General features: G+C 48.8%; 3 protein-coding genes across 6 annotated transcripts in view; 1 reads left to right on the top strand and 2 right to left on the bottom strand.

The window, feature by feature from the left end:
* Nucleotides 1-2,952: 2,952 nt before the first annotated feature.
* Nucleotides 2,953-11,309, top strand: eno3 (enolase 3, (beta, muscle)). Of its 3 annotated transcripts, none has more exons than XM_069672164.1 (14): nucleotides 2,953-3,039; nucleotides 5,818-5,907; nucleotides 8,016-8,111; nucleotides 8,236-8,294; nucleotides 8,473-8,542; nucleotides 8,628-8,761; nucleotides 9,000-9,116; nucleotides 9,216-9,321; nucleotides 9,430-9,627; nucleotides 9,854-9,930; nucleotides 10,101-10,225; nucleotides 10,511-10,619; nucleotides 10,879-10,937; nucleotides 11,079-11,309. In XM_069672164.1, exons 2-14 carry the CDS (start codon nucleotides 5,823-5,825, stop codon nucleotides 11,146-11,148), a joined length of 1,305 nt encoding a protein of 434 aa, XP_069528265.1. In that variant the 5' UTR covers nucleotides 2,953-3,039; nucleotides 5,818-5,822; the 3' UTR covers nucleotides 11,149-11,309. The 3 variants fall into 3 exon arrangements, with proteins under 3 accessions (XP_069528265.1, XP_069528266.1, XP_069528263.1); XM_069672165.1 differs by having other exon boundaries at nucleotides 2,971-3,039; nucleotides 5,755-5,907; XM_069672162.1 differs by having other exon boundaries at nucleotides 2,971-3,065.
* A 33-nt stretch (nucleotides 11,310-11,342) lies between these two features.
* LOC138600681 (zinc finger protein 420-like) overlaps nucleotides 11,343-25,798 on the bottom strand; it is a 113,480-nt gene continuing 99,024 nt past the window's right edge. The window contains exon 3 of the mRNA XM_069672157.1: nucleotides 11,343-12,641. Coding sequence (XP_069528258.1) covers nucleotides 12,016-12,641 — 626 coding nt within the window. The 3' untranslated portion in view covers nucleotides 11,343-12,015. The remainder of the gene's footprint in view (nucleotides 12,642-25,798) is intronic.
* Nucleotides 15,911-25,798, bottom strand: part of camta2 (calmodulin binding transcription activator 2) — a 31,363-nt gene continuing 21,475 nt past the window's right edge. The window contains exons 16-26 of one of the 2 annotated variants that reach the window (XM_069672131.1): nucleotides 25,566-25,644; nucleotides 24,835-25,123; nucleotides 24,514-24,744; nucleotides 24,208-24,431; nucleotides 21,300-21,508; nucleotides 19,907-20,111; nucleotides 19,158-19,229; nucleotides 18,965-18,985; nucleotides 18,390-18,583; nucleotides 17,650-17,724; nucleotides 15,911-17,536 (exon numbers count right to left, since the gene is read on the bottom strand). In XM_069672131.1, coding sequence (XP_069528232.1) covers nucleotides 17,482-17,536; nucleotides 17,650-17,724; nucleotides 18,390-18,583; nucleotides 18,965-18,985; nucleotides 19,158-19,229; nucleotides 19,907-20,111; nucleotides 21,300-21,508; nucleotides 24,208-24,431; nucleotides 24,514-24,744; nucleotides 24,835-25,123; nucleotides 25,566-25,644 — 1,654 coding nt within the window. In that variant the 3' untranslated portion in view covers nucleotides 15,911-17,481. The remainder of the gene's footprint in view (nucleotides 17,537-17,649; nucleotides 17,725-18,389; nucleotides 18,584-18,964; nucleotides 18,986-19,157; nucleotides 19,230-19,906; nucleotides 20,112-21,299; nucleotides 21,509-24,207; nucleotides 24,432-24,513; nucleotides 24,745-24,834; nucleotides 25,124-25,565; nucleotides 25,645-25,798) is intronic. The other variant, XM_069672133.1, reaches the window with a different exon arrangement.

The following is a 25,798-nucleotide window of genomic DNA, read 5'->3' as shown; positions in this document are numbered from 1 at the left end:
GAACGAACGCAGAGCCAATGCAGAGCAAACGTAGAATTAACGCAGAGCGAACGCAGAGCGAACGCAGAGCGAACGTAGAATTAAGGCAGAACGAACGCAGAGCCAATGCAGAGCAAACGTAGAATTAACGCAGAGCGAACGCAGAGCGAACGCAGAGCGAACGCAGAATTAAGGCAGAACGAACGCAGAGCGAACGTAGAATTAAGGCAGAACGAACGCAGAGCCAATGCAGAGCAAACGTAGAATTAACGCAGAGCGAACGCAGAGCGAACGCAGAGCGAACGCAGAGCGAACGCAGAGCGAACGTAGAATTAAGGCAGAACGAACGCAGAGCGAATGCAGAGCGAACGCAGAATTAAGGCAGAACGAACACAGAACGAACGCAGGGCGAACGCAGAGCGAACGCAGAATTAACACAGAGCGAACGCAGAGCGAACGCAGAACGAACGCAGAGCGAACGCAGGGCGAACGCAGAACGAACGCAGGGCGAACGCAGAGCGAACGCAGAATTAACACAGAGCGAACGCAGAGCGAACGCAGAACAAACGCAGAGCGAACGCAGGGCGAACGCAGAACGAACGCAGAACGAACGCAGGGCGAACGCAGAGCGAACGCAGGGCGAACGCAGGGCGAACGCAGAGCGAACGCAGAATTAACGCAGAGCGAACGCAGAGCGAACGCAGAGCGAACGCAGAATTAAGGCAGAACGAACGCAGAGCCAATGCAGAGCAAACATAGAATTAACGCAGAGCGAACGCAGAGCGAACGCAGAGCGAACGTAGAATTAAGGCAGAACGAACGCAGAGCGAACGCAGAGCGAACGCAGAATTAAGGCAGAACGAACGCAGAACGAACGCAGAGCGAACGTAGAATTAAGGCAGAACAAACGCAGAGCGAACGCAGAGCGAACGCAGAGCGAACGCAGAGCGAACGCAGAATTAAGGCAGAACGAACGCAGAACGAACGCAGAGCGAACGTAGAATTAAGGCAGAGCGAACGCAGAGCAAACGTATAATTAAGGCAGAACGAACGCAGAACGAACGCAGAGCGAACGCAGAGCGAACGTAGAATTAAGGCAGAGCGAATGCAGAGCGAACGCAGAGCGAACGCAGAGCGAACGCAGAGCGAACGTAGAATTAAGGCAGAACGAACGCAGAGCCAACGCAGAGTGAACGCAGAGCGAACGTAGAATTAACGCAGAGCGAACGTAGAATTAACGTAGAGCGAACGCAGAGCGAAAGTAGAATGAAGGCAGAACGAACGCAGAGCCAACGCAGAACAAACGTAGAGTGAACGCAGAACGGATGCAGAGTGAACGCAGAACAAACGCAGAGCGAACGCAGAGCGAACGCAGAGCGAACGCAGGGCGAACGCAGAGCGAACGTAGAATTAACGCAGAGCGAACGCAGAGCGAACGCAGGGCGAACGCAGAGCGAACGTAGAATTAACGCAGAGCGAACGCAGAGCGAACGCAGAGCGAACGTAGAATTAACGCAGAGCGAACGCAGGGCGAACGCAGAGCGAACGTAGAATTAACGCAGAGCGAACGCAGAGCGAACGCAGAACGAACGCAGAGCGAACGTAGAATTAACGCAGAGCGAACGCAGAACGAACGCAGAGCGAACGCAGAGCGAACGCAGAGCGAACGTAGAATTAAGGCAGAGCGAATGCAGAACGAACGTAGAATTAAGGCAGAACGAACGCAGAGTGAACGCAGAGTGAATGCAGAGCGGATGCAGAGTGAACGCAGAACGAACGCAGAGTGAACGCAGAACGAACGCAGAGTGAACGCAGAACGAACGCAGGGCGAACGCAGAGTGAACGTAGAATGAACGCAGAACGAACGCAGAACGAACGCAGGGCGAACGCAGAGCGAACGCAGGGCGAACGCAGGGCGAACGCAGAGCGAACGCAGAATTAACGCAGAGCGAACGCAGAGCGAACGCAGAGCGAACGCAGAATTAAGGCAGAACGAACGCAGAGCCAATGCAGAGCAAATGTAGAATTAACGCAGAGCGAACGCAGAGCGAACGTAGAATTAACGCAGAGCGAACGCAGAGCGAACGTAGAATTAAGGCAGAACGAACGCAGAGCGAACGTAGAATTAAGGCAGAACAAACGCAGAGCGAACGCAGAGCGAACGCAGAACGAACGCAGAGTGAACGCAGAACGAACGCAGAGTGAACGCAGAACGAACGCAGGGCGAACGCAGAGTGAACGTAGAATGAACGCAGAACGAACGCAGAGTGAACGCAGAACGAACGCAGGGCGAACGCAGAGTGAACGTAGAATGAACGCAGAATGAACTCAGAATGAACTCAGAATTAACACAGAATTAACGCAGTGTGAAGCGGTTCCTGAACTGAGCTCGGTTACAGATGCACGTACCATCACACAGATAATGTTTATATATTTGGTACAACCTTTAGCTTTAGCTATTGCTAATACAGCTCAGACTGTTTCTTATCTGCTTCTCCTTTTACTACACTATTTCTTAACAACGTAGTGTTAACTACTGCTAATTGTGCTATATAATACTGCTGTACTCCTGATACTGGTAAGTGTGATACACTGTTTAAAGTTATACTGCTTTTATCACTCCGTATATATGCTCCAGCTTATTAACAGTAACAGTAAAACTGCCAGTGTTAATAAGCTGCTAGCGCTGCTGCTACTTGTAATTGTGCTACCAGTCAGCAGATCCTTGTGAATACATATTGACACAGAGTAAAAACACATGATTATTGATTTGTTTTTAAAGCGTTAGTGTGTACTTGTACGTGTGTTGAACACAGTAATGATTCTACAGTGTGAAATCTCATGTCAGCTAATCGTGCTGCACATTCTCTGTTTTCTTGCACTCCTGTCCCTTGCACACACTCCCTGCCTCTCCACCCAGCCTCCTCCCCCTTCCTAGGGAGCGTCTATAAATACTCTGCACCGGGACAGACGGACACTTTCCACGTCAGTCGGACAGTCAGACGAACAGACAGACGGCCAAAGACGACACCTCCCTCCTTCTCTGACACCACAGCTGAGGTATGCTGAAGCATGAATGAGCACTGGTCGGTCACTTTTTGGATTTGCTGCTGTTCTTAATTTGAAAAACAATTTCCTGTTTCTTTCCCATTCTGCTCTCATACTCTCTCTGGTTTGGTAGTCTGCCTTGTTAAATTCATTTTATTTTGAAAGTCTACTTCAGTTTGCAGTTTCAGAGGAAGTTTGGCATGCTTGGCGTTAAAAGAGATTATTTGACATGCTCCTTTTCACTTTGTTTTTGTTTCTTTAGCTAAAGTTACAGACAAAAACCTTCAGCACTTTGACTTTCAGCCGTCTGAAGGTCAAAGTGCTGCAGAGCTGAACAAGTGAAATCTGACAAACAGCAGCATGAGCACAAAGTCCAGACAGGCGGCGAGGCACGGTGTGCACCGTGTCATCAGAGTGAGAAATAAAACTGCTGAACATGAACACTGTTTTATTATGAAGGACACGACACTCTGTCTGAAACCTTTTTACACTGAACGACACAACAACACAGATTTTAATGATTCACCATCCACACACTTACATCATCACACATCGACACCAGGCCAGGGATGGAAGATGCAGTCTTAGCAGTACTACTGTTACTGTAGCATTAGCAGTAGCTACTAGCTGTATGCCAAGCACTACCAGTAGGTTAGCTGTTGCTTTCAGAGTAGGAATAGCATAGCAAGTAGTAGTAGTTATGTCAGTTAGCAAGGGGTTAGCAATGGATTGTTGAGTTTTAGAAGTAGCACAAGTGGGGCGCTGGTTTAGCTCAGTCGGTAGAGCAGGCGCCCCATATACAGAGGCTACAGTCCTCGTCGCACTGATCGCAGGTTCGACTCCCGGTCTGCCGATCATTTGTGCATGTCAGCCCCCACGCTCTACTCCCCACATTTCCTGTCTCTCTTCAGCTTTCCTATCGGATAAAGGCAAAAAGCCAAAAAAAAAAAAAGAAGTAGCACAAGTGTTAGCACAAGTGTTAGCAGGAGTCTGAGAAGTAGCACAAGTGTTAGCACAAATGTTAGCAGGAGTGTTAGAAGTAGCACAAGTGTTAGCAGGAGTGTAAGCACAAGTGTTAGCAGGAGTTTGAGAAGTAGCAGAGATAGAAACTTTATCTTTAAACTTGATATAAGTGTACACGTTAGTTTAAGCTGTAGAATTAGCCGTACATTTAGCCGTCGTTTAAAAGGTAGCAGAAGTGTGAGTGGGGACTGTACTGGGTACTGTGTGTGTGTGTGTGTGTGTGTGTGTGTGTGTGTGTGCAGTAAAGTCTTTGTAAATACATAATTGGACCACTCAGCTGTTGTTTTGCATCACTGAGCACAGCTGCCATGCGCACACACACACACACACACACACACACACACACACACACACACACGGTTACATAACATACACAAAGGACAGTCTGAAGGAATCTGTCTGTGCTAATGAAGTACTGCAGCAAATGTGCTATTGTCTCTTATTGATAAAACTATTGGAAATGTTGCTGTGAATACTTCTCATCCTTTCTACCAAAGCTAAAACAAAGTAATGCTAAAATTGCTATACCGCTGCAACTAATAATACTATATGTCAGCTACACATGCTACTAATACTGCTACAACTATTACAAACTATAGCAAAGCCAATGCTAACGATGCTATGTGAACACTATTACTGCAACTGTACAACTAAATTGAAGTACTCATTCTGTAATAAGCTGTACTTCTGCTGCCAATATGCTCCTTCTACCACTAACTGCTTTTACTATTGCTAGGCTAATATGCTAATAAAGCTCCAACCATTCCTGTTATGATTTGAGCTTGGCTATTTCATTAGCTTTTGCTAACGCTAGTAGAGTTGTGATATGATGTTAGTTTGTCTAATAATAACAACGCTAACCTTGCTATTGCTAGCAGTGGTGTTGCTGCTGTTGTCTGAGCTGAGACAGACGCTAATCTGAAGCTGAGGGAGCGATTGATGATAAACGAAGATACACAGACTAGTTTTTAGTGCAGAGGCTGATCAGACAGACAGCATGTCCGTCAGACAGACAGACATCACACTGTCTCACTGCTGGTGATGTAACAGCACTCAGGAACAGACCTTCAGTTATCAGAGAGACTGAGGCTCCTATCACCTCACAAATACCTCTCTAAATGTCAGGAGCATTAATAAGTCTGTGTGTGTGTGTGTGTGTGTGTGTGTGTGCGCATGTGTGTGTGTGTTTACTGTAATTCTATAATAGCAGAGAGGAAGTCATGACCTCTGTAGAAAGGTCAGGGAAAAGGTCAAAGGGTTTACACACCAGACCTACTGTATTAATAACTCTCCTTAGAGGAAGATAAGCTCTCCCCCTCCTCTGGCACCAGGATGGTCTCTCCCTCTCTCTGATTGGTCCGAGTGACCACCTGTCATGGATACAGCTCTGTGATTGGCTGTGTGGTATGGGGGGGAGGTGCCTGAAAGGAGACAGGGCCTGCTGCCTGCTGTCATGAAGGCATCATGGCGTTACACAGGGTCTGTGCAGCAGGTCTGACACACACACACACACACACACACACACACACACACACACACACACACACACACACAGTTGCTTTATTTGCTGGATTTCCTGTCTGAATGAATAATTGATCAATATAGATCAAAGGATCGAAGATATGTGTCTTCTTGTTGCTATGCTTTTATTTTGAACGTCTACTGCTTTCTTAACTCACTCTGTTTCTTCTTCCTGTTGGCCAGTCCAAGGACACGGTCCATTTCCCCCCTGACTTCCTGTCTGTGTCTCTGCCTGTCCTCCTCCAGTCAGGATGTCCATCACTAAGATTCACGCCAGAGAGATTCTGGATTCCAGAGGAAACCCCACAGTGGAGGTGGACCTGTGGACCACCAAGGGTGAGGGCCTCAGGCTGCATAAGAGAAGCGTGTTACCTTTGGAGTTATTTCCCTATCTTTATTCAAGAGCATGTTTTTAATTTTGAGCATGATTTATTAAATTACAGCAGTGATTCCCAACCAGGGGACGCGAGCACACTGCAGGGGGTACGTGGAAACATTTAAAAATGTATTTCCAACTAGGAAGTACTGAGATAAGCCCGTCAATAAAATGGTACGTGTGCGCTACAACTAGTTTCCCCGGGGAGACAATAACCTGTGGCACAGCCGCGCCAAAATCAAAACCGCTGCTTCCCTGCAGCCGGGCAAATATGGATAAATGGCTGAAACGTCCAGTTGCTCTGGATTCAGGAGAGGGTTCAGAGGAGCCCGCCGAGAAACGCAAGAGAGAGGCCAAACGTAAACCAAGGCAGTACAGTGAAAACTATATTTTATATGATTCACTTCTAAGTCTGCGGACCCACCGCAGCCTCAGTGCTTCTTTTGCGGTGAAGTCCTGGCAAATAACTCAATGAAGCCAGCCCATTGCAGCGACACCAGAGCACCAAACACTCGGGAAGTGTCGGGAAAACTGAAGAATTTTACAAACGAAAGCGGTCGGAATTTAAGTCAGGTCAGACTGTAATGATGAAAGCCACGAGTGTGTCAAGCAAAGCACTGGAGGCGACATATTATTTATTGTTATGTTTAATTTGAGTTCAAAAGAAGAAAATGTTCAAATTAAGGAGATAAAATAAAAAAGATTTTCATTTAATAATCAGTTGTGTTACGTTCTACTTTTGAAGAATCATCAACACGTATGAGTGAGGGGGTACTCATGGTATGACAACAAGGCTCAGGGGGTACACAAGACAAAAAAGGTTGGGAACCACTGAATTAGAAGAAGAACAGCCATACGAAGCACCGATACGGAGAGCATTGAACTGCTGCGTCTATGCACGCCGCCATCTTAGATGGCTTAGCGTTCAGATTTTGTAACACTCTCCTTCAAAGACCTGCTTTTGCACTCAACAGGCCCCGTCTCTCTGTGCTCACACCTGCTCTTCTTCTGCTCAGAATGTGTGTCTGCACTTAAAGATCGTGTGCTGGCACAGTCTCCTCTCACTCAGGCCACTGCTGTGCGCTTCTGAAACATCCGCTCTCGGATTTGTTCTCTGCTCTTGGATTTTCTTAAGCACCAGCCAATAGGAAACCAGGTACAGGGTCGACCGATGATGTTGTCTCTACCCCGTTGTCAGTGCGTCAGCTTTACTTTTAGAGCGTCCCGTATGGGCGGTTACTCTTAAACCATGTTTATCCACCACGGCTTCACCATCAATGTATAACCTGCATTTTCTAGCAAAACACCAGCACATTTAAAGTTAAATACTTCCAACAAACTACAGTTTCCACTAACAGGAAAAAGAAAACAACGGGACTCGGTGTACATAGAAGCGTATTAAACACTTTCAATATAAACAATGTTGGTCGACTGGTTCTTCTTTGCCACTTTGGCCTTCTGGTTGTGTGTAGACGTTTGATGTGTGGAAACCACACACAGGTGCAGTGGGAATAGTCTGGCAGCAAGTTTATGTTTACTGTTGGCTAACGCCGCGGCCAGCTACACACTAGCATGCTAGCACTACAAGTTGGTTTACAAGTTGTAGGTGACCTGTTAGTTAGCATGGTTGGCTACTAATCCCTGTGGGTGACCTGTTAGTTAGCATGGTTGGCTACTAATACCTGTGGGTGACCTGTTAGTTAGCATGGTTGGCTACTAATACCTGTGGGTGACCTGTTAGTTAGCATGGTTGGCTACTAATCCCTGTGGGTGACCTGTTAGTTAGCATGGTTGGCTACTAATACCTGTGGGTGACCTTTTCATCTCCCAGTGTCCTGTACAGAGGTTGATTCAGATTGTGTTTAGCCTAGCTTAGCACAAAGACTGGAAGCCGAGGGAAACTGCTAGCTTAGCGCCATCACGAGAGAAAAAACTTCCTTCAAGCAACTTTAACTCTTTGTCTCTCTCTCCATCCGTCTGCCTGCCTGTCTGTCTCTCTCTCCGTCTGTCTGTCTGCCCGTCTGTCTCTCTCTCCGTCTGCCTGCCTGTCTGTCTGTCCCTCCCTCAGGTCTGTTTAGGGCAGCCGTTCCCAGCGGTGCATCCACCGGAGTCCATGAGGCTCTGGAGCTCCGCGATGGAGACAAGAGCCGCTACCTGGGCAAAGGTAGGAGCAAGGCAGTGACAGGCTGAGGGTTCAAATCTCCTCAGAGCACTGCAGGCTGAGTTATCAGGTGGTCTTTCACACCTGCGTACAGGTACACCTGTTCACGCTCTTTTTTTTCCTGCAGGTACTGTGAAGGCTGTGGAACACGTGAACAAGGACATCGCCCCCAAGCTGATCGAGAAGGTTTCAGAACACCATCATTCTGTCATTGCAACATTATGATAAAGTCATTCAGGTTCTCTCTGTCTGCCTGTCTCACTGTCTGCCTGTCTCACTCACTGCCAGTCTCTCTGTCTGCCTGTCTCACTGTCTGCCTGTCTCACTCACTGCCAGTCTCTCTGTCTGCCTGTCTCCTCTACAGAACTTCAGCGTCGTCGAACAGGAAAAGATCGACAAGTTCATGCTGGAGTTGGACGGTACTGAGAACAAATGTAAGGACCTGTCTGTTTCTCTGTCTGACCCGTCTGTCTGAACTGCCTGTCTCTTTGTCTGACCCCTCTTTGTCTCCCTCTACAGCTCAGTTCGGTGCTAACGCCATCCTGGGCGTGTCGCTGGCCGTCTGTAAGGCCGGAGCAGCGGAGAAAGGAGTTCCTCTCTATCGCCACATCGCCGACCTCGCTGGACACAAAGATGTTATACTTCCTGTTCCTGTGAGTGGGCGGGGCTCTGGTGGGCGGGAGGGGCATAAAGTGTCCAGTAGCCTGGTCAGCTGCTAAACGTGACGGATTCTCTTCTTTGTTAATAGATTAAAGATGTGTAGCTTGGTTAGCTAAAACAAAATGAAGGTCATTAGCTTGGTTGTGGTGAGACACGTTAGCACAGTTAGCTCAGTTAGCACAGTTAGCTCAGTTAGCTCAGAGTTGCAGTAAAGGCTGTCTTCCTGTGCAGGCCTTTAACGTGATTAACGGAGGCAGCCATGCTGGAAACAAGCTGGCCATGCAGGAGTTCATGATCCTTCCTGTCGGAGCCGCCAACTTCCACGAGGCCATGAGGATCGGAGCGGAGGTGCGTCATGTGGTACCACCACACATTCATAAGGTGTTTCATGTACTCTGCTCTAAACCCTTTGTGTGCGTGTGTGTGCGTGTGTGTGCGTGCGCTCAGGTCTACCACAACCTGAAGAATGTGATCAAGGCCAAATACGGCAAAGACGCCACCAATGTGGGAGACGAGGGAGGCTTCGCCCCCAACATCCTGGAGAACAATGAGGGTGAGACAGGCACCTGTCTGTCTGATCTTACTGTAGCTGTGATGTTAATATGCTGTGTGTCAGCAGAGCAGCATGTCTGACCTGCTGTTTCCTGTGCGTCTCTCTCAGCTCTGGAGCTGCTGAAGTCGGCCATCGAGAAGGCCGGTTACCCCGACAAGATCATCATCGGGATGGACGTGGCCGCCTCCGAGTTCTTCCGCAGCGGGAAGTACGACCTGGACTTTAAGTCCCCCGACGACCCGTCCAGACACATCAGCGGAGATCAGCTGGGAGACCTGTACCGCAGCTTCATCAAGAACTACCCCGGTTAGCACGCGATACGCCCCACACGTCTCTGCCCACGCTGTGTGAGGGCACTATGAGCCTGACAGATCTGTGAGGCAGGAACACTGCAACACGGCGTCAGCCAACATGTAGCTCAGGTGTACTGCGACTAACACAACCGCTGATTTACAGAGAGAACTTCTGAAGTGAACCTTTCTGCCTGTAGGGGTCAGAATAACCCTCCACCTGTCTCACTCTCTGTCTCCAGTCCAGTCCATCGAGGATCCATTTGACCAGGACGACTGGGAGAACTGGGCCAAGTTCACCGCCTCTACAGACATCCAGGTGAGACAGACAGGCAGACAGACAGACAGGCAGGCAGGCTTCATGCTGACTGTGTCTGTCTGTCTGACAGTCAGTTTGTTACCTGCAGTCTTTTCAGGAGCCGATTCCTCCAGACAAACCAAAGGTTCCTTAAACGTCACATGAACGTGTGTTTGCTTTTAACCAATCAGATCGTTGGAGACGACCTCACAGTGACCAATCCCAAGAGGATCCAGCAGGCGGTCGACAAGAAGGCCTGCAACTGTCTGCTGCTCAAAGTCAACCAGATCGGCTCTGTGACCGAGTCCATCCAGGCGTAAGCCGTCTGTCCGTCTGTCCGTCTGTCCGTCCGTGTTAAGAGGCTTGTTCGACATGAGCGATGTCCGACTTTATGACTTCTCCCCCGACTTCAATCGGCTACTCTGGCCTGTTGTCGAGGCGAGCCGGCAGTCATCTCGAACAAGACTAAGATTTCACATTTTTCTCCTGTCTCCCTGTCTGTCTGTCTCTCCCTCCCTCCCTCCCCGTCTGTCTCTCCCTCCCTCCCCGCCTGTCTCTCCCTCCCTGTCTGTCTCTCCCTCCCTCCCCGTCTGTCTCTCAGGTGTAAGTTGGCTCAGAGCAGCGGTTGGGGTGTGATGGTGAGCCATCGCTCCGGAGAGACTGAAGACACCTTCATCTCTGACCTGGTGGTTGGACTCTGCACTGGACAGGTACGCAGACAGACAGGGGGAGAGAGAGACAGGTATGCAGGCAGACAGGGGGAGAGAGAGATCAGGTACACAGACAGACAGTTAAAGAGAGACAGACAGGTTAAAAGTAAGAGAGACAGGTAATTACTGTTAAGTAGAAGGACAGGTGGAGAGAGGTATGCAGAGAGACAGATGGAGAGAGAAAGACAGACAGATACATGGATGAAAACCTTTGCACAACAGAATCCTGTCTCACTGACCACCTGTCTCCCTCACTCAGATTAAGACAGGTGCCCCCTGCAGGTCGGAGCGTCTGGCCAAATACAACCAGCTGATGAGGTGAGAACTTCCTGTCCATGTTTATCCTTCAAAGTAAAAGCGTCATCACTCGTTGAGTCGACAGAGGAATAAAAGCACTGAGCAGACAGACAGATCACCTGAAATCTGTGACCTCTGACCTTTGTGACCTCTGACCTGCAGGATCGAGGAGGAGCTCGGGGACAAGGCCAAGTTCGCCGGAAAAGATTTCCGCCACCCAAAGATCAACTGAAGCTCCGCCCCGACTTCCTGTCTGCGTCGTCCTGACAAATGACGGATGACCTCTGAAGCCCCTCCCACCCTCTACAGGGTGAGAGGTCAGAGGCCTTCCTAGCTATAATTCCATGAAAGATGTTTTCTACATAAAACATAAATAAAGAAAACAAACGTGAACTTTACTGTGTCAAAAACATTTTATTACCACGACAACGAGACGCTTCAAAGGTTTACTGACAGGAAGGACATCTGACGGCAGGCGGAGTCACAGACTGCCAATCAAACTGTGTGTGTTCTAATTTAAACAGGTTACATTCATTCAGAGGTAGTGACTGAGTCAAAGCATGTCTTTGTGTCGAGTCTTTTAATGAGCAGCGAGTCCAAGTCTGGAGTGTGCAGCTCTGACAGCTCACCCACCAGCACGCGTACAGACAGAATCCAACACACGTCCTCAACATGAACACCCCCAGCTGCATTGTGGGTAAGCTGCAGAGATGTGACGGCAGCTGCAGGAGCTCCAGACGGGATAAAAACGTGCTGTTCCTGTTTCTCTCTTCGTCCAGAAGAAGAAAAACTACATTAAAAACCGACCTGAAGCACATTCAGTGACAATGATGAAAACATTCAGAATGAATCATCACACCCGGCGGGGCTGTCAGAGCAGCATCACCAACAGGTGGAGTCAGGAGGGGAAAAGCAGCTCACCTGGTGGACCGAGCAGCATGAAGACCGAGTCTGTTTCAAAGAAAAATAAAAGGCTTAAAAATACACGAGTCCATTTGTCTTCATACATCAAAAATTCTGATCCGTTTATGGACCGTTAAAAACAGGGAGCGTCTTCGAGGACCCTCCATTCAGAAGATGGGAGGGGTTGGAGGCGGGGCTATAGGACGAGGTCGGTGTGTGGTCGTAGCTGGCGTGGCTCCGTATGGCTGCGTTTGTGGGCGTAGAGAGCACTGGAACCAGTGAAAGTGTTCCCACACTCATCACACCAGTACGGTTTCTCTCCGGTGTGAACGCGTCGGTGGACTTTCATGGCACTGCCTCGAGCAAACAGTTTCCCACACATGTCACAGCTGTATGGTTTCTCTCCTGTGTGAATGCGCAGGTGACGAATCAGAGGACTCCGCCTGGTGAAGGACTTCCCACAGTGCTCGCATGTGTGTGGTTTCTCCCCGGCGTGAATGCGGAGATGGGTTTTTAAGGAGCCTGCGGTGGCGAAGGTTTTCCCACACTGCTCACAGCAGAACGAGTTCTCTCCGGTGTGAATGTTCTGGTGAGTTTGGAAGTGGACCTTGTGAGCGAAAGCTGCCCCGCACTGGTCACAGCTGTACGGTTTCTCCCCGGTGTGAATGCGATAATGGACCCTTAAAGAACCCGTGCGAGCAAAGCCTTTCCCACACTGGTCGCAGCGGTGTGGTTTCTCTCCCGTGTGAACACTCTGATGGTTCTTCAGGTGAGTCAGTCGATTGAAACCTTTCCCACACTCGTCACAGCTGTACGGTTTCCCTGCAGTGTGAACTCTCCGATTCTTTGAGGGCATCATGATGGATTTGTTACACCGTTCTTCCTCTTTGTTTCTATAGCAACAGAGAGAGAGTCAATATTAGTGAGGGGTCACGGTGAACTGAGCTAACTATAACCATGATAGACATTTTTATTGATCACAGATTTACCTCTAAATTAGGGCTGCAATGACTAATCGATTAAAATCGATGGTTAAAATAGTTGGCAACGAATTTCATCATCGATTAGTTGGGTCTTTGTTATGATGCACGGCATGCGCTGTGAAAACATCACTGGGGGCAGCCAGCCAATGGCGCGACTTGTGTAGCTCACGTGATGAATTACAGGAAGTTAAAATGTCTCCGGTCTTCTTTGGGATAAACATGAATTATTATTCACCTAAGGACTCTCCGTTTGTTGTGCAGTGCTGATGATGTGTCCGCCTCCGGTAGATTAGTGTCCGTTTACACGGACAGACGCACGATTACGGTTTCCAACATTTAAAAACAAACGTAACGGACTGAAACTCCGTCTGTTTCCGCTCCTCTCCGTTTTGTGATGGGCCCACAGCCGGGGAGGACAGTATTCCATGGTAGTAAAGCTGTTAATAAGCTAACGCCACAGGTAAAGCTAATTTAACATTAACTCTTGATGAAGCTAACGCCCGGCTTCATAAACATCACAACATGGAGAGAAAGCTGACGGAGAGTATTCCTGTCCGTCACGTTGTGTTTAAATTAACTTGTAATCGTGCGTTTGTCCGTCAGAACCACAGACTGTATAAAAAGATCCTCCTCCATGTTAACAGATGGGACATGAGTCAAACTATAAAATCAAAATACACGTCAAATAAATTGTTCTCAAATGGTTTCTGTCATTATAGTTAGTTCTTATCATGCATCTTATCATTTTTCTGACAGGTTTATTTTTAATTAGTTATTTGATGCTGTCAAAATGATGATTGACAGCTCTGTTGACAAATTCGGCTCCTGCAGCCGATCAGTTCCGGGTGAGCAGAGCGGAGGACGATCCGCGAGTGGAAACCTAACTCAAACAATCCCTACAGTCATTGAAGTTTCCATACCTGTGAACTTTAACCTCAGACCAACACAAGAAGCTGTTCTGCTGTTAAACACGCCGGCGTGCGGGATCCTTGCTGTTGTTTCGGTAAGTTAAGTGTGTGTTTGGGTGAGCGGGAAGTGGCTACGGCCGCTTCACCCGCCGATCTCCACTGCGCAGACTCTGGCTCCAAATGACGTCACCATCACAAGATGGCAGCGCCTATCACAGGGGCTGTTTTAGCATCACTTTGGTACAATGGGAGCAGATGGAGACGCTGTCCATCTTTACATACAGTCATTGGTCAGAACGGACACCAATCTCTCGCTAATTAGCTGAAATGTCGGACAGACTCTGGAGTGTAACAGAACGTTATGGAGTTTTTGAATATTTTGTGTCGTCAGCTAGAGACAGACTACTAACAGAAACTTGAGTAACGTGATTAAATATATTTTGGTTACTTACATTTCCCTGTTATACTCAGTTCATGGCTGCATCCCCAATGGATATTTTTATTGTTTTGCTCAAGTTCAATTATTAAGTAAATCGGCAAGATATTAATTGAGTTATAATTGATATATTAACATCGCATTGTACAAGAAAACAAGATAGTGTTTTCAACATAATGCTAAAACTAAACCTGAGCTTTTTTTCTTTTTATCCGATTAATAATCGATTAATCACAGAAATAATCGACAGATAAATCGATTATCAAAATGGTTGTTAGTTACAGCCCTGCTCGACACGTCCTAATCATCACTCCACAAAACAGGATGAAGCGTTGATCACTTCCTGCTCCTTCTACAGCAGTCAGCAGCATAATAGAGCTTGATTATCAAAAAACCGGAAGTGGTGATCAGCCGTTTGAGACTTTTCAATGTCCATCACGTGATCAGCGTGTTTCTCCTCCTGTCGATGTACTTACACATTAAACCGCTCTGAATGTTTGTTTCAACATTCACCTCCTCACGGGTTCTTTGTTCTGCAACGAGCAACGCGCATGCGCCGCGCGGGAAACAAGCAGGATTCCATCACAACTGATAAGTGACGTCAGATTGAAACCAGGAAACACGTAAAGTTTTTAAAGTTTTGTTCTGATGATTTAAATAAACGCCGTGAACACTCACCTGTCCGTCGGCGCTGTCAGAGCACGAGCCTGAGTCCTGGTCCTGGCATCCCGCGGGTCCCTGCAGGCTCAGGTAAAGGAACTCTGCTGGGTCACACGGAGCCTTTAACTTCTCGCGATCTCACTGCGTCTCGCGGTGTTAGAAACGTTAATTCGAGATGCTAAGCCCCGCCCATTACTGTTGTTTCTTCACAAAGTAGATCAATCGAGCACATTAGTACGCGTCGGCCTGAATGACTTCAGTGACACGCTATCTTAACGTACTCAGTGTGTGTAACCTCACACCTGCACACTGTCCCTCACTTGAAACGGTTGTGACCACCTGATACCCAGAAGTGTGTCCTGTCTCAGCTGGTTGGACAGGAGCTGTGAACGACACGCACACGTTCATCTGTCCGCATCACTGGTTGGACATCGTCTCAGACACTTCTGTTCTCTCGCGTTCGGTTCAATCCCTGTCGCGGTGTGAAACAACCTCCAGGTACTTTCAGTCAGGATTCAGAGTCCACCACAGCACTGAGACAGCCCACCACAGCACTGAGACAGCCCTTGCGCGAGTTTCAAATGTACTACTCCCTGCTTCCTGCTTCAGACAGAGGACTTCTCTCCGTACTCGTCCTGTTAGATCTTAGTGCCGCTTTCGACACGATAGACCATCACATCCTGTTACAGAGACTAGAACAGGCAAAGGGCAGAGCGGGGGAGTTGAACCCGGGGCCGCCGCATCGAGGACTATAGCCTCTCTGTATGTGGTCTCCAATTCAACATCTGAGCCAAACCACCGACCAGATCTCAGTTTGTTAATGTTCATGATGTGTCCTCGATGCACACCAACGTTAGTCATGGAGCTCCACAAGGTTCTGTGCTCGGACCGATTCTTTTTACCTTATATAAGCTTCCTCTGGGTAATATCATGAGGAAACACTCATTTCATGTTCAGTGTTATGCAGATGAGATATACTCATACTATACTTAATCTCTCATGTCTTCTAAAATCCGTTTGTGTCTGTATATTCGTTTGATGTCTCTCTGTAGTCAGTGTGTGTTTGAGGAGGTCCACGAGCCAGCAGGAAACAGACACCACAAATAGCAAACAGCTGATTTATTCTTCTGACTGGTAGAGTAATGTTTCGTTTTAAAGGTTTGAAATGTAGAACAATGAAATACAAACTCATGCAAAGCTTCACTGCAACAGCTGAAGAAAAAGGAGGAGAAAAAGAAGGGAAGAAAGCAGGAGGAGGAGGAGAAAAAGAAGGAGAAAAAAGCAGGAGGAGAAAAAGAAGGAGAAGGAGAAAAAAGCAGGAGGAGGAGAAAAAGAAGGGAAGAAAGCAGGAGGAGGAGGAGAAAAAGAAGGAGAAAAAAGCAGGAGGAGAAAAAGGAGGAGAAGGAGAAAAAAGCAGGAGGAGGAGGAGGAGAAAAAGAAGGAGAAAAAAGGAGGAGGAGGAGTGAATGTCTCATATTTCAGGTCAAACTAAAACAAGCCAAAGACAAACACCTGGTTATAAGGTAAGCTCATGCTGGGTGGTAGACCTCGTGGTTGCCATGACAACAGCTCAGCATCATTCAGTCAGAAAAGCACACTGTAAAAAAACAACGACTTGTTTTGGATCAGAGACGGAGAAACAGCAGTCGCAGAGCTCGTCCTGGGCCGTTGTCCTGAAAAGTTGCCGGACGTATGAAAACACGGTTTACAGGGAACCCCACGTGACCTGTGACATCATCAGAGCAGGTGTGCTCATGTTCTCTGTGATCAGGTGCTTTCACTCCTTCATTCATTGAAGCTCCGACATGTTGACATGAAGCTCTGATTGATCAGTCTGTGCACAGTCAGAGGTCAGAGGTCAGAGGGGTTCCTTAAGACTCGACCTTACAGTCTGCGCAGCACACGCACACACACACACACACACGCGCACACACACACACACACACACACGCTCTCACACAGTCACGTTAACAGTTCATGCTGTAATAAATAAAACATCCATAGCATCTATAAAGTCCAACATTAGAATATATATATTTATATATGTTTCTATAGGTGCTTAAATATACTCAGAAGTACACAGTATGAACAACTCCTCCACCCTCCTTCAGTCAAACACACCGTCCTGTCAGTCCTCGCACCACAACAGCAAGGGATTATGGGAGGAGGGCACAGACGCTCCTGGGCTTGGTCTGCCCTCAGCTGTGCCTCCCAGGAGAGCTCAGCTGGGAGACTCTCTCCAACCTGTGGAACGTCATCAGGCTCAGATGTTAGGTCCAGATCACAAACAGACCGACTGGACTGCAGGCAGGTTTCCCAGCATGCACCTGTGCTCTGAGCGCTGCCGGTGTTATAATGCAGTTTTGGTATTTAAACTGGAATATGTAAATTATGTGGTGGAAGGAAGCTGCAGGGCTTTGAGTCAAGTCGGTGCACTGAGGAAGGACAGACAGACAGCTACATTCATCCAGGAGAGACAGACGGGCAGACAGACAGACAGTAGGTATATAGACAGATGGATCCAGAGAGGTGGAGGAGAGGAAGAGACAGAGTGGGCGTGGGGTAAGGCATCTCTCCGTCAGTCTGTGTTTGTGTCCATCAGAGTCCACCTGCTGGAGGTCCACTCGTTCGTCTCTCCTCCAGGAGGTGAAAGGAGGAGGACATGAAGGAGAGCTTTAAGTGGTGAGGCCTCTCCTCTCCAGCTCCCTCGTCTGCTTCAGCTCTTTGATCCTGCACACAGACAACACACAGAGGACATGTGATCAAGGTCCTCAGTGTCTCAGTAACAACACTCAGTCATCCAAAGAGAGGTGTGTGTGTGTGTGTGTGTGTGTGTGTATGACCTGTGTCTGCAGCGTCTCAGGAACCTCATGATCTTCCTCGCTGCCTGGTCCTGTTTCTTTGTCAAGAACGACCCCCTGATGGACACAGAGTCAGTAACTGCTTACAATCAAGGAGTGTTCACACAGCTGCAGGACCGAGCAGTGTTCGCACAGCTGCAGGACTGACAGCAGTGTTCGCACAGCTGCAGGACCGAGCAGTGTTCGCACAGCTGCAGGACCGAGCAGTGTTCACACAGCTGCAGGACCGAGCAGTGTTCGCACAGCTGCAGAACTGACAGCAGTGTTCGCACAGCTGCAGGACCGAGCAGTGTTCGCACAGCTGCAGGACCGAGCAGTGTTCACACAGCTGCAGGACCGAGCAGTGTTCGCACACAGCTGCAGGACCGACAGCAGTGTTCGCACAGCTGCAGGACCGAGCAGTGTTCGCACACAGCTGCAGGACCGAGCAGTGTTCACACAGCTGCAGGACCGACAGCAGTGTTCACACAGCTGCAGGACCGAGCAGTGTTCACACAGCTGCAGGACCGACAGCAGTGTTCACACAGCTGCAGGACCGAGCAGTGTTCACACAGCTGCAGGACCGAGCAGTGTTCGCACAGCTGCAGGACTGACAGCAGTGTTCACACAGCTGCAGGACCGAGCAGTGTTCGCACACAGCTGCAGGACCGAGCAGTGTTCGCACACAGCTGCAGGACCGAGCAGTGTTCGCACACAGCTGCAGGACCTATGGCAGTACTCACTTGATCTTGGGGTTGTGGCTGGCCGCCCCTCTGGGAGACTGTTTGAGCCTCTCATACTCCTTGTAGCTGCGGTAGTACTGCTGGATGAGGACCGCCGCACGCCGACTCTGCTGGAAACGCTTCTGCTCGTAGTACGACCTGAACTTGGACTGGATCAAGATGGCCGCCTGGGTCATCTTCTTATAGAGAGCGTACTGAGGGGACAGGATCCAGGTGTTAGTGCACAGCCTGCTAAGACTGTCAGACAAACTGAGCAGGAGGACGAGGAAGTGATGTCTGAGGACAAGGGAAGACTTGTATGGCATAGCATAATATTTAGCTAGATGCTAATAAACATCCAGACTACAGCTATATACAGATAAACAGCAGTGCCGTGCCCCCCCCCCCCCCCCGCTCTCACCGTCTGCAGCATCCAACAGAAAATCTAAATAAAGTTTGACTACGGGGAGGATTCACACCACAGGTCTGCTGTCCCGACGCAACACACACACACACACACACACACACACACACACACACACACATTGACTACACACTGACTACACATCACTACATCTACTGGTCAGCCATGTTACCTTCAGAGCTATCCATGTTAGCTAGCCAGAGAGAGAGAGAGATGGTGAAGAGATACAGCAGGTTAGTTTAGTGTTAGTGAAGCTGGAGGACAAACAGCAACAATCCAGCACACACACACGCACACACACGCACGCACACGCACGCACACACACGCACACACACGCACACACACGCACACACACGCACACTCACCTGTTTGTACTTCCTGTAGCATCTCTGGATGACAGCTGCAGCCACGTCCTGCTGCTCCTTTAACCTGCGACCCTGCAGAGAGACAGAGGAAGCTGTCACCTGCAGCCTGTACAAACATTAACACACTTTGGCCTCCGGGGGGCAGCGTGACATCAAGTGTGCACACACACACTGTTGACATCCTGCAGTGAGGAAACATCCAGGGTGGAGAATCATATTCTTCATTTACACATTCAGTGTTGAAATCTTTAAATTCCAACAATTCATCATCTTCACACAGCGGCCATTTTCTGTGACATCACACTGAGGATATGATGACATAATGTCCTGCTGTTCTGTTTGATGGACCGGGGCCTAAAAGACGATGGACAGTGACAATCTGGAGGGACATCAGGTCGTATTTAAACTACGTATTTTCTAACCCATCAGCTACAGTAAGACAGCCGCTACATTAGCATTCAATCACTTCCTGGCTGAAACAGCTGTTAGCTAGAAATTGGCTGAATGCTAACATCACAGTTTGACAGACTCACAAGATACGACAGTAATGGTAGCTATGAAGTGGCTGAATGCTAAAGTTAGCGGTTGTCTTATGGTAGATAACAGGTTATCAAATACGTAGATTTACCTTTAAACATGACCTGACTGTTCATCGTCTCTCTGGTTGAAGGATGAACCTCAGGGACTGATCAGGGGCGAAGCTCCAGGTCTGAACTTAGGACCTAAATCCTGCTCCAGTGTTTGAGTACCTTGTATCTCCTGAAGGCGTTCTGGATGATCCTGGCCGCCTCGTACAGCTCCCTCTGCTCTCCATCTGTCAGCGTCAGCAGGGCGAAGTCTCTCTCCATCTTCCCATTGGCTGAGGCATTCAGGAACTCCGCCCACGCCGCAGAAGAAGGGGGGCGGAGCCTCTGGAGAGCGAGTGCACTAAGGGGTGAGGGGGGACACACACGCCTGCAAGAACACAAACACATTTAGCTATACCTGTGTTCTTGCCATGTGATAATACCAAGCGGCAACCTCCGGTGTTGGAAAATGAAGCCAATGCGAAAGTGCAAAAAACTGCAGTTCCTCGAGTGGCCACTTGAGGCTCCAGAAAACAAGAAATAACATTACAGCAGAAATAAACACGTTTACAGCCTGGTACAAAAAACGGTTTTGTTATAAATAGCTAATTGTATTGTTCAGGATAACTGTACGGGGGGTGAATGTTTTTATAACACACTCGTTTTAATTATATTAAGCCTTAAATCATCGGGGCCGGATCACTTGATTGACAGGTGGATCCTGCTGGCTGTCTGCTGGACGTCAACACAGACACAGACACTGAGCTTACCTTCACCTGTTTGTGTTGTTGGAGACTTTAGAGGACAAATAATCTGTCTGTGGGATTTATGGAACTTTATGGCCGTGCAAGAAGTCTGAGCTCCAGCTTTTCGGTGAGTTAAATGTTCGTGTTACTGTGTTGAAATATTGTTAGCACTAAGTAGCAGGTATACTGTGCTCGCTTTAGCTGCTTGTTAGCCTGTGCAGTGTTTATTTATTTAATCGTCGGTCAGTAAATAGGAGTCAGGAGTTGTTGGCGTTTCCCCGGAGAGATTACAGCGGACCGTCGTGATGAAGAGACCGGTTCTTTTACGTTTCCCGTTACATGTCGGCTCGCCGCTCTCTCACCGGGCGAGCGAGCAGCGAGTCCACTACTTCTTTAGTCTGATAACTAAACACCTGCAGTCAGTCACCGACAGAATCTCCTCCTGGGAAAGTCAAACCAGCTCATTCATGATTTATACAGTCTATGGATAATAACCGCTAGCTACGCTGAGGAGCATATAGCCTAGCTTCATAGCCGTAGCTGGCTGATTCATGCGGCCTGCCCATAGAGCTCAGCCATAGGCTGTAGCTCGTTCGCGCTCCGCCTCTTTGCCCGTCTCTGGATAGCCGTCTCTGGCATTTCCAATATGGCGACCCCCAGCGGCGGCGCAATTCGGGCTTCCAAACGCTTCTTCAGAAACCAATGGGTGACGTCACTGAGACTACGTCCATTATTTATACAGTCTATGGATAATACCCATAATTCATAGCAAACATGGGTTACAGGACAAGACAGGTCTCAGTGCAGAGAATATTTAGGGGGGAGCCTACCTGGGTGGTGAGTGTGTGTGGGCTGTGTGGGCTGTGTGGGCTGTGTGGGCGTCGACTGTGTCCAAGTAGGTGGCCAGCCAGGTGTCCTGTATGGCCGGGTTGTCCCGCCTCTCTCTAAGCGGTGACTCCGCCCCCCTCGGGAAGTCCTCCTGTTTGATTCTCTCAGGAGTCGCCTCGATGATTTGCTCTGCCAGTGTTGCCATGTCAACCTGTTGTGTGAGGAGGCAACAGGAATTCAAGGATTGTGATTACTTAAAGTGATAATCTGGAACATTTTCATGTAAATAAACGTCTGTAAGTCTCTCTCTCCCTCTGAATGAGGTCACACATGGTGACTGAGCCTGTGGCCCGCTGATGAAAGCTTTTCATCTGCAGTATATAGTATTATTATGGGCTGGGTGTCTGTGGCGGCGCCCAGTTAGAGATGCGTTTTCCATCAGCCAGCAGTGGTTGGTCTGCCAGAGAGGGTAGGCGGAGCTAAGCGGCTGCTTCTCCGCTCTCTGCAAGTGTTGCGAGTAAACAGTAATCTACTATGGCTGAACAAACAAAGAAAAGATGGATGACTACAGATACAACTTCAACAAGGAGTGAAAATCCAAAGAAGAAGAAACAAACTCGACGCTCAGATGAAGCAAACAGTCTGAAAAGGAAAGCGACCGTCAGCCAGGAAAATCAAGAGTTACAACCGGAGCCGACCGTGGACGTCACACATGCAGCTCTGTGTGGATATCTGGGAAGTGTGCTCCCGCAATTACCGTTTATCGCCATAAGGTGGTGCCAAAGAGAACGAAACTGAAATCTTCAGTTTAATATTTGATTTGTCATTTAGTTTGTGTGTAACCTTCAGGGGCTAACCTCAGGTTTAAAGACTGGGACTAAAGACTGGGACTTAAGACTGGGACTAAAGACTGGGACTAAAGGCTGGGACTAAAGGCTGGGACTAAAGGCTTGGACTTAAGACTGGGACTAAAGGCTGGGACTAAAGGCTGGGACTAAAGACTGGGACTAAAGACTGGGACTTAAGACTGGGACTAAAGGCTGGGACTTAAGACTGGGACTAAAGGCTGGGACTTAAGACTGGGACTAAAGACTGGGACTTAAGACTGGGACTAAAGACTGGGACTAAAGGCTGGGACTAAAGGCCTAAAGGCTGGGACTTAAGACTGGGACTAAAGACTGGGACTAAAGGCTGGGACTTAAGACTGGGACTAAAGACTGGGACTTAAGACTGGGACTAAAGACTGGGACTAAAGGCTGGGACTAAAGGCCTAAAGGCTGGGACTTAAGACTGGGACTAAAGACTGGGACTAAAGACTGGGACTAAAGACTGGGACTAAAGGCCTAAAGGCTGGGACTTAAGACTGGGACTAAAGACTGGGACTAAAGGCTGGGACTAAAGGCTGGGACTAAAGACTGGGACTAAAGAGTGGGACTAAAGGCTGGGACTAAAGACTGGGACTAAAGGCCTAAAGGCTGGGACTTAAGACTGGGACTAAAGACTGGGACTAAAGGCTGGGACTAAAGGCTGGGACTAAAGGCTGGGACTAAAGACTGGGACTTAAGAGTGGGACTAAAGGCTGGGACTAAAGGCTGGGACTTAAGACTGGGACTTAAGACTGGGACTAAAGACTGGGACTTAAGACTGGGACTAAAGACTGGGACTAAAGGCTGGGACTAAAGACTGGGACTTAAGACTGGGACTAAAGGCTGGGACTAAAGACTGGGACTAAAGACTGGGACTAAAGACTGGGACTAAAGGCTGGGACTAAAGACTGGGACTAAAGACTGGGACTTAAGACTGGGACTAAAGGCTGGGACTAAAGACTGGGACTAAAGACTGGGACTAACGACTGGGACTAAAGACTGGGACTAACGACTGGGACTAAAGGCTGGGACTAAAGGCTGGGACTTAAGGCTGGGACTTCAGACTGGGACTAAAGGCTGGGACTAAAGACTGGGATTAACGACTGGGACTAAAGACTGGGACTAAAGACTGGGACTAAAGACTGGGACTAAAGGCTGGGACTAAAGACTGGGATTAACGACTGGGAGTAAAGGCTGGGAGTAAAGGCTGGGACTTCAGACTGGGACTAAAGGCTGGGACTAAAGGCTGGGACTAAAGGCTGGGACTAAAGACTGGGACTAATGACTGGGACTAAAGACTGGGATTAACGACTGGGACTAAAGACTGGGACTAAAGGCTGGGACTAAAGACTGGGATTAACGACTTGGACTAAAGACTGGGACTAAAGGCTGGGACTAAAGACTGGGATTAACGACTGGGATTTAAGACTGGGATTAACGACTGGGATTTAAGACTGGGATTTAAGACTGGGACTAAAGGCTGGGACTAAAGGCTGGGATTAACGACTGGGATTTAAGACTTGGATTAACGACTGGGATTTAAGACTGGGATTTGAGACTGGGACTAAAGGCTGGGACTAAAGGCTGGGACTAAAGGCTGGGACTAAAGACTGGGATTAACGACTGGGACTAAAGACTGGGACTAAAGGCTGGGATTTAAGACTGGGATTAACGACTGGGATTTAAGACTGGGATTAACGACTGGGATTTAAGACTGGGATTTAAGACTGGGATTAACGACTGGGATTTAAGACTGGGATTTAAGACTGGGACTAAAGGCTGGGACTAAAGGCTGGGACTAAAGACTGGGATTAACGACTGGGACTTAAGACTGGGACTTAAGACTGGGACTAAAGGCTGGGACTAAAGGCTGGGACTAAAGGCTGGGACTAAAGACTGGGATTAACGACTGGGACTTAAGACTGGGACTAAAGACTGGGACTAAAGGCTGGGACTAAAGGCTGGGACTAATGACTGGGGCAGTCACATGATGTTTCTGTCAATAGGTTAAATCCCCCTCATGTCATGTGATCAGTTAAATTACCTGTAACACCTCCTCCTCCAGGTACTCCTCCTCCTCGCCTTCGTTCTCTGCATTCTCGCTGTAGCTCAGCAGCTGCTCCTCCAGCGTCGCTGCTAAGTGAGCCCGCCTCCCGCCCGCTGTGTGAGTGTGAGGGTAGGTGTGTGTGTGGCTGGGGGAGGGGGGGCAGGTGCTCTCATAGTCCATGAGGTAAAGCGTAGAGTCCCTGGAGCTGCAGGGGTTCAAACCTGTGACATTAGTGATAAAGATGATGAGTGCTGCGACAAAGAACGGGGAAACAGTCCTTTTTTGTAAAACCAAAGATGTTACCTGTGCTCAGCCCGGCATTCGGCTCCTCCCCCCACATAGACACAGGAGGAAGGGAGGAGAGAGGGAGGGAGGAGGGGGAGGGAGGTGAGACAGGCAGAGAAGAGGAGGAGGAAGGAGATGACGGGGAGGAGGGGGAGGTATCCATGGGGGCGGGGCCACTGGAGTAGGCGGAGCTTGGTGAGGGTGAGGAGGGGTCGCTGGGGGAGGGCAGGCTGCTGGATGAGCTCAGACCTGGAAGGGGGAGAAGGGAGACAGCCAATCAGAGTTGCAGAATCAGGTCACATGATTGTCAGTGTCTGAGCAGCAGCAGGTGTGTGTTACCTGTGTCTGGACTGGTGGAGAGGGGCGATGGGGGGAGCTGTGGTTGTGGTGTGTCTACTGTGGGTGTGTCTGCTGTGGGTGTGTCTGTGGGAGGTGTATGCGTGTCCCTGGGCGTCATATGTGTGTGCGTGTGCAGCTCCTCCAGCGCCATGGCAAGGCGTGTGTGTCCTCGGGAGCGAGCCACGGCAAGCGGCAAGCGACCCAGCGAGTCAGGGATCCCAAGAGCCGAACTGTTCCAGCTATACAGGAGCTCTGCTGCCCTCTGGTGGCCGAGAGCACACGCCCACATCTGGAACACATACGCTAAACACGTTAGCCCAAAACATACTAAATTACATCATAACTACACAGAGTCTCCTGCTCTCTGATTGGCTGAAGGCTCCGGTTCATATCAAACATCTGTGAAACCAAAGACTGTAAGAAGTGGACAAATCCTCTTGGTCTATAATGTGCCTTAAACATGAAGTCTCTCTAATGTCCAGCAGGGGGCGGCCTTACTGGTTTTAAAGAGGTCTGATCCTATAGAAGTCTATGAGAACATGCTCCTCCTCCTCTCCTGACTGATTCCCTCAGTAAACACGTTCCTAATGAGTTTATGGTCTCAGTCTCTAGTCTCAAGTCTTCTTCAACACAGCATGAGGGGTTAGGGCGGGGCTACCTGTGAGTGACAAGCATTTACCATGGCTACCTGTGTGTGTGTGTGTGTGTGTGTGTGAGTGCGTTTGTTTTACCAGCGGGGTGCAGGAGAAGTGGTCAATGTTGAGAGGATCAACTTCCTGTTCCAGGTCCAAACTGTCGCTGTTTACACTCCTACAACAAAGACACAGAGAAAGAGTGTGTTAGGTGTGGATCTGTGTGTGTGTGTGTGTGTGTGTGTGTGTGTGTGTGTGTGTGTATATATATTTATACATATACACTGCCGTTCAAAAGTTTGGGGTCACTTAGAAATGTCCTTGTTTTTGAA

Source organism: Semicossyphus pulcher, unplaced genomic scaffold (genome assembly GCF_022749685.1).
Source record: "Semicossyphus pulcher isolate SPU_LCO1_2020_fin unplaced genomic scaffold, fSemPul1.0.p SCAF_21, whole genome shotgun sequence".
Lineage (NCBI taxonomy): Eukaryota > Metazoa > Chordata > Actinopteri > Labriformes > Labridae > Semicossyphus > Semicossyphus pulcher.
The sequence above is the reverse complement of the archived record's forward strand: the minus strand, read 5'-3'. Positions and strand labels throughout refer to the sequence as shown.

Excerpts from the sequence above, each read along its gene's own strand:
- eno3 (XM_069672162.1), top strand. Across the intron at positions 8,112-8,235 it reads GAGCCGCTACCTGGGCAAAG|GTACTGTGAAGGCTGTGGAA; the intron begins GTAGGAGCAAGG and ends TTTTTCCTGCAG. Across the intron at positions 8,762-8,999 it reads ATGTTATACTTCCTGTTCCT|GCCTTTAACGTGATTAACGG; the intron begins GTGAGTGGGCGG and ends CTTCCTGTGCAG.